Here is a 7,752-nt window from a genome sequence, read left to right as displayed (position 1 = left end):
GGGCCCGGGCCAGGCGCGTGCAGGAAGTCACAGCGGCTAGGGTCCAGCTCGTGAGTGGCCACGTGAGCTGAATGTCTCGAGCCAGCCCAGTGCCGGCCCTGCGCTCACCAGTGTCCTCGGCGGGACTAGGCCTGCGTGAGGCTCAGGAAACGTCCCGAGAAGGTGCGTGTAACTGCTGGCACCAGGACATAGGGTGTGCACGGAGGCACAGGCTGTGTGTAGGCGTGCAGTGCCCGTGCAGGCACGCACTGTGTGTGTAGCCCGGTGCCCAGGTGACAGGAGCCCGTCCCTCGGTCACGCAGTGCTGAGGTCAGCCCCACCACTTCCTCAGAACATGCGGAGGCTGCCCTGGGCCCCACTCGGGCCGCAGATTGCGAGAGGTGCCCAAGCAATGCCCTGAGTGGTGGCCAGCTCTGCTGGGCTGAGGTGTCAAGCAGAGGGCCAGGAGGACAGGACCGCTGTGCCTGGGAGGACGGGTCCATGTGGTCCCACCCCGTTGCCCCCTGGGGCAGCGTGTCAGCTGAGACCTGCTGCTGCCACTCACCTGCCCCCGGGAGCTGCTGACCGTGTCCTTGGTTTCAGTTTGTGGTCGTGGTCAGCATCGTGACCTTCAGGCCGCCCCACTACGGCGCCTACGTCTTCCCCGCCTGGGCCAACGCGCTGGGCTGGGCAGTCGCTGCCTCCTCCATGGCCATGGTGCCCATCTACGCAGCCTACAAGTTCTGCAGCCTCCCGGGCTCCTTCCGAGAGGTGGGTGGCAGCCCCGCCCGGCTCTCACCAGTGGGCAGGGGGCGCCAGGTCAGCATGGCCTCCCCATCCCGTCCCCATCTGCTCCTGTCTGCTCCTCTGTGGTCGGAAGGACAGACGGGGAGGCTGGCCGGTGGGGTTGGGGCCGCAGGGGATGTGACCTGCCCTGTGTGTCAGCGTGTGTGGCTGGGTACACTCTGTGTGTGTGTGTGTGTGTGTGTGTGTGTGTGCGTGTGCACTTGCGCTTGAGCGTCCAGGTGTGTGCAAGCCTGAGTCTACGTGTGCCTCTGTACACCTCGTAAAGATGTTCACTGCATCCGTGTATGTGTGTTCACGTGTCCCCACGTTTGTGTGTATGCTGTGTGCCTGCCTGTGGTTCACATGTCAACACGTGTGTCTACTACACTCATGTGTTTGTGCACATCTGTATGCTCATGCGTCCACATGTATATACCTTGTTCATGTGTCTGTGCATGCCTATATGCTTATGCATCTACACATGTATACTGTGTTCATATGTCTGTGCATGTCTGCAGTTCACATGTCCACATGTGCGTATACTGTGTTCATGTGTGTCTGTATGCTCTCATGTCCATATGTGTGTAGTCTGTGTTCATATGTCTGTGCATGTCTGTATGCTTACGTGTCCACACTGTCTGTACTCTGTTCATGTGTCTGTATGTTCATGTGTGTGGTGCCACACATGTGTATGCCCGACACCCACCGCTGAGGCATGCCTCCGCCACAGCACTGCCTCGGGTCAGGGCCGTCCGGGTGCCGAGGCTGGGCTCCCGTGGGCCTGCTCTATGGACAGCGGCAGCAGATCGTGGACTGCTGCAGGGTGCGGGGGAGGCCGCACTGACTGGGCTCTGGGCCCTGGGCCCTAGCACTGTCCTGCAAGGTGGGCATGGGCCCTGGCGCTGCCTGCCTGAGATCGGAACCTGCCTGGGGCTCTGCATGTGACCGCGTGTCCACCGTGCGCCCTCTGTCCTAGAAACTGGCCCAGGCCATCACACCTGAGAAGGACCGTGAGCTCGTGAACCGCGGGGAGGTGCGCCAGTTCACGGTGAGTCCCCACCGCGCCCTTGCCGCTGCTGCTCCTCGGGGCTGGAGGTCCTGACGAGAACAGCACCATTTGCCGCTGACCGTGCTCCGAGCACACGCCTGTGCGCTCCTTGGTGCTGACGGGGCCCCTCCACCTCCGGGGCAGAGGGCAGTGGGGTAAGCAGAGCTACGGCAACATCGAAGGGACCCTGCAGGAGGAGACCAAGTGACCAACAAGATCAGCAGGAGCCCACAGCCTCCAGAGACCTCAAGGGGGGCAGTGCCAGGAGACGCCCAGGGCCGGGGCGTCGGGGGCAGGTCGGGGGCACACGGATGCTCGGTGAGAACGCATGGTCACACCAGGCACTGCCAGACGCACACTGTCCCCTTGCTCATGTGCCTGTGTGTGCCACATGTGTCTGCCATGATGTGGAGAGGTGCTGAGAGCCCACAGAGAACCTGAGCCCATGCTCCTCCCCGAGCCCAGGGTCCAAGTCCTCCCTGCGCCAGGCCCAGAGAGGCCGGGAGATGCTTTGCCCCACCAGTGGACTTCGGTCCCCAAACACAGGGAGAAGCTGCAACCAAGCCCAGAACTCAGTGCCCAGGGCCTGGCCCAGCAGGGTGGGCAGAGGCTGCGGGGTCAGAAACTTCTCCCAGCTGGGTGCAGTGGTGCACACCTGTAATCCCAACACTCAGGAGGCTGAGGCAGGAGGATCACCATAAGCTTGAGGCCAGCCTGAACTACATAGTGAGACCCCATCTCAAAAAAAAAAAAAAAAAAAAAAAATCAAAACTGAAAAGAAAAGAGAATCTTCCCTTGGAGCTTCGAGCCCCACGGGGTGCACCTGTGCGCTCCTGCTGCCCCGCGCTGCCTGCCTGGTCCTCATCCTCCCTGGGCAGTGGAGGCGGAAGCTGCCCAGAGCACCAGGGGGTGGGAACAGGTGGGCAGTGGGCAGGCACCTGCAGCAGGCAGGGGGCAGTGAGGGCAGTTGGACCCGAAGGAGCCTCACAGCCAGGCCAGCGGGTGTGCGGGGCAGGGAGAGCGGCCCAGTCTCCGACCTCTACACCTGGCCGCCGCTTCGCCTCCGCCGCCCTGGGCCCAGCGGGGCCCTCCGAGTGCTCGCCGCAGCCTCGCAGGCAGGACCGCGCCCCTCACGTCCGCTCTGTGATCTCTCCTCCTGACCCCCGCCTGCGTGGTCACTTGACGGCCTCTCAGCCCGGAGCTCAGGTCACTCATTTTCAGCCTATTCCCTTCTTAGTCCAACATGCAGGGCTGTGGATTTCCCTCAGGTGCCCCATTCCTTGCTTTGCTGATTTTTTCATAATTACTTTGAAATATTTTAATTTCCGGTGTGACTTCAGTTAGTAACTTGCACAGAAGCCTGCTCATCCGTTGCACTCGGATGTGCTGACCCCAAATGTGGGAAATTCGACTGCGTGGTTTGTGGCAGTGGAGGGCTGTGTTCGCACTCTCCCCTGACCAAGAAGAAGTCTGGTCAGAGACTTTCTAATGTGGTGCTGGAGACTGAATGTGGACCTTCACACTGAGCCACATCTCCAGCCCTTTTTCATTTTTTATTTGAAGACAGGGTCTGGACTGGGCTCAGACTTGTGGTAGTCCTGCCTCAGCCTCCCAGGGGACTCGTCTCCTTGTTACTCTGACATGGTGGCCCTGTGCTCAGATGTCCCGAGAAATGCCCTTCACCTGACCAGCTTTGACGAGGGCCCCACATGTCTGTGGGTGACGTGGCACGCTCTCCCCGCAGCACGGTGCAGCCTCTGCTCCTACAGCTGCTTCCTCTCCGCCCACGTTGCGTCTGCCTGACCCTCTGTGGCTGAGCGGCCCGTGCCTCCCTCCTCCCTGTCTCTGCTGCTCTCTCCGAGACTCATCCCGGACCCATTAACACTTGGCTCCCAACTGCATGTTGCTGAGATGACTTCAGTATTAACTTTAACCCCTGACCTTTGACCTCAGCTGTAAGTGTCTTTTGCGAGCCTGGCACACGCTGGGAGCCCCCTCCCACAGCTGGGCCGCCCGGTGACGCAGCTGTGACAGTTGTCATGGGAGCTTGGCTCACCGCCTTGTCACTCTCTGTCCCAGCTTTCAACACCGACTTCCTCCTCTCTCTCTGTGTTTGTTTCTCTTACTCTGTTTCTCTACTTGCTCAGAAGCCCGTACTTCAGCTCATTGGACTGTTACCCTGAGGTTGGCAGATAGTTTGCTTGAAGTCTAAAGTGGGTCCCCACCTCGTGCTGTCTGAGTGCCACGCGTGAGGACCTCTGCTCGGCTGACTGCTGCGCAGCTGAGCGCGGCTGTCTCGCTCTCACGCGGAAGCCGGGGCCTGGCGTGGCCGCTGTGTTGTGTGTATCTTGCGTGGCTGCTTGCCTTGGGGCTTTGGTCCTCCCTCCGCAAGGACTTTGACCGGTTTTCACAACCCCAGGTGTCCGTGGGGCTCTGGAAAGCCCCGCCTGCGTGTACCCAGCCCCACAGAGCCCGCATGCAGGGGGCGAGCACTTGCGGCTCACGGTCCTTGGCAGGGAGTCTGTCTCTCCCCACACTGTTGCGCCGGGGCACACGTCCTCCCTCCCACTGCTGCCTGGCGTCTTGGTCCCGACGCCCGGGCTTCCCTTCTGCCTCGAGCAGCTGCTCCCTGGCACATGGCCTCAGTTTCTCTTGCTGACTCTGGGGAAGCGTCCTGTGTCCGCAGCGGGTTCTCAGTTGCAGCGGCTTGGAGAGCTTCACAGCACGGCTGTCTTGCCTTCGCCACCCCGTCCTCTCCTGGGTTCGGCTGTGACCTGGGTCTCTTACCGAGTGTGGATCGTTTGGGGTTTCTACCCGTGGATCCGGGCTGCATGTGGTCGTTTGTTCCTGACTTGCAAGCCTGCCCTGAGAAAAGCAAGCATCTCGCCCTGCCACCGCTGTGCCTGCCCCTAAGCAAGCGGTCCCTGGCCCTGCCCACTGTAGAGCTTGTGACAGATGACGGGCGGGTGGGCAGGTGGAGAGCAGGGAGGCAAACGTGACAGTCGGTGACTGACGCATGGTGGGTAGGTGCACAGGTGACAACAGACAGGAGATGGGCTGAATGATAGCTGTATTCCTGGAAAGAACAGTATTTTGTTTTAGTTTTGTTGCTATTGTGTCATTATGGGGGTTTTTGGGGGGTTTTTTTCTTAGTACTAGAGATGCAGTCCAGGATCTGAGCCCATCCCCAGCCCTTTTAAAGGCATTTTTTATTTTTTTTATTTATTTATTTACTGTCTTTTTGAGACAGGGTCTCACTATGCAGTTTAGGCGGGCCTTAAACTCACTTTGTAGCCCAGGCTGGTCTCAAACTTGCAATGATCCTCCTGCCTCAGCCTCCCGGGTGCTGGGATTACAGGCGTGTACCACCATGCCCGGCATATTTTTTATTTGGAGGGAGATTTCACTAAGTAACAAAGCTGCCCGTGCTGGGTTTGAAGTAGCAATCCTCCTGCCTCAGCCTCCCGGGTGCTGGGATTACAGGCGTGTACCACCATGCCCGGCATATTTTTTATTTGGAGGGAGATTTCACTAAGTAACAAAGCTGCCCGTGCTGGGTTTGAAGTAGCAATCCTCCTGCCTCAGCCTCCCAGAGTACTGGGATGACACGTGCAGCACCTGGCCCAGCTTGGCTGCAGTGCTGCTCACAGGGAGGGATGGCGTCCTGTTTGCTGTCTCTGGCTGGCGTGTGTCGTGCAGTCGGGGTGAACGGCACACGCTTCCTGCTTCTTGTACCCGCTGTTCACTGAGTTTGCCGAGTTCATCGTTTCCGTCACATCTGAGCACTTTCTGCCACGTCTGCACTGTCCTCTGCCCCGGCCCTTCCGGGGGCCCGCTCCCCAGCCCTCTGGTCTGCGCCCATCTCCCTCTGAGGCTGCACCTCTGCCTACCTCCTGGGGACACGCCCGTCTTGAAGTCATCGTGTCCCAGCATTCCCGTGGCCTGCTGCTGGGTCTCACCAGGTGTCCGGTTGACGCCCACGCGGAGCTGCTGTCGGGTTTCTGGTCTGCAAATCCGAGCTCCGCTTCTCGGGGTCTGGGCAGCACTCCTCCCTCCAAGGAGGCGTCTCCTGCTTCTGTCCTGCGGGGTGGCACACGAGCCGGGCCCAGGCCCAGTGTCCCCACCAGGCTGGTGTCCCCAGGACCTGGCCCTCACCACGCCATGTCCTGTGAGCCCGCAGGGCCTGAGCAGGGGGGCAGGAGCCTGCCGCGTGTCCGCCTCCTCGCACTTAGAGGGGCAGGCTGGCCGGCTGGTCTTAAGTGTTTCCAGGAATGGTCTTGCCGTTGAGTGTCATCAGTGCTCAGAAACGGCTGGATAAGCAGACCCTGATGACAGTGGAGACGCTTGCTGGCTGCCTGTGGGGCTCCTCACCCTCCGGGGGTGCACAGGGGACGGGCGCTGGTGTCACGCACTGCAGCAGCATGGACCCCAGCACTGCCTGAGTTGGGGTCGGGCCCAAGCCCCGAGGGAGGGCACCCCACACAGTGCCGCCTCGCTTCTGAGTAGCCCCGTTTCTTTCCAGCTGCGCCACTGGCTTCTGGTGTAGTGCAGCAGCAACCTGGCCAGCCGGGCAGGTCCTCGCCAGGGAGAGGCGCTCGGAGAAAGAGGGCTGTGTCCACCCTGGAACCTCGGCTGCACGGACAAACACCCGGGGCAGGCTCGCTGTGTCCCGTGTCTCATGAGAACCACACCGACCCACGCAGTGAGGCTGACCGGTCGCTGTCGCGCCTGGCCAGCCACCCTGTGGTTCACGTGGCCTGCGTCGCAGGAGGACTTGGCAACTGTACATACTCTGTACGAGTCCCTGCGCCCACAGGGGCCGCCCGACCACTTGTGTTGCTCAGATTTAAAAGCCAGGTCCCCTGCTGTGTCTGAGCAGACAGAGACAGAAGGGAAGAGCGAATCCGTGGTCTTTTTCCTGGCGCCAGGCTGCAAGCAGGGGGTGACCAGAGGGTGCCACTCACCTGTTGCATATGTGGGCTCCACCCAGGGCCACGGAGGATCAGGGCTGGTGCATGACGGACACTCTACTCCCTCGCAGCTGAGAGACCCAGCTCAGGCTGCGGCCATTCCTGCCCTCGGAGTGCTGGTCAGCTCACCCGTGGCCCCGCTGTGTACTTGGCCAGAGAGCATACCCACCCAAGGGCACCTGAGTGCACACAGCCCACAGTCTGCCAGCCTGGGGCTGTGACCCGTGGGGGTCTCAGGCACACGTGACATCTTGGGACACTTCACCTGCTAGGAACTGGCATTTTAAATCCTATTTATCTGTGTCAAAACAAATTCTCAAAATACATGTTTGATTGTTTGCTGATGTTCTGGGATTGTTTACAAGAATAATTAGCAATACCCATGAAGACTGTGGCCGAGATCTGCCTGCCTCTGCCGTCCTCTCGTAGCACGCTGGCCTCCCCAGGGGACAGCAGGGCCTGGCTCGTGAGGCGGAGCAACCTCCCTGTTCTGCCAGTGTCACAGAGCCATGCGGCCCTTGCGCTGCCCAGAGAGGTGGCTGCCACGCAGGAAGGGCACTCGACCCACAAGCAGGTGGACGGGGTGGGGAACCCGCCTGCCGCCTGTACGTGGTGAGGTTGTTTGCAGTCTCGGCTCAGAGGAACCAGGTTCGCCGTCTCCTGCCTGAGGAGCAGCTCCGTGTAGAAACCAGGTGTCGTCAGCCTCTGTCTCTGTCTTGTATTCAGTATCATGTGTGAACAATAAACGAAGTCCGTGTCGGAGAAATGCCCTGCCGCGTGGCCACACGTCTGCTGGGCCCTGTCATTCTCAAGGCCCTGCTCCCCTGCACACCGTGGGTCGCTCAGCTCCCCTGGGGAGACCACTGACCCCTCAACTGACTGCACACTACCGGGGCCAGGCAGGGGTGCGGGGGACCTGCGCCCTCTCCGGAAAGCCCTCCTGCGGCCCCCTGTGGGTGCACATGGCAC

General features: G+C 60.7%; 1 protein-coding gene across 1 annotated transcript in view; it reads left to right on the top strand.

Moving 5' to 3' along the window:
• The window catches only part of Slc6a3 (solute carrier family 6 (neurotransmitter transporter), member 3), a 26,084-nt gene extending 18,544 nt beyond the window's left edge, over window positions 1–7,540 (top strand). The window contains exons 12-14 of the mRNA XM_005407057.2: window positions 583–750; window positions 1,742–1,813; window positions 6,336–7,540. Of these exons, the coding sequence (XP_005407114.1) occupies window positions 583–750; window positions 1,742–1,813; window positions 6,336–6,359 (264 nt within the window). The 3' untranslated portion in view covers window positions 6,360–7,540. The remainder of the gene's footprint in view (window positions 1–582; window positions 751–1,741; window positions 1,814–6,335) is intronic.
• Window positions 7,541–7,752: the final 212 nt, after the last annotated feature.

This window comes from Chinchilla lanigera, unplaced genomic scaffold (assembly GCF_000276665.1).
Source record: "Chinchilla lanigera isolate Chin_1 unplaced genomic scaffold, ChiLan1.0 scaffold00103, whole genome shotgun sequence".
Lineage (NCBI taxonomy): Eukaryota > Metazoa > Chordata > Mammalia > Rodentia > Chinchillidae > Chinchilla > Chinchilla lanigera.
Note: the sequence above shows the minus strand (reverse complement) of the source record. Positions and strands in the feature narration are given on the sequence as shown.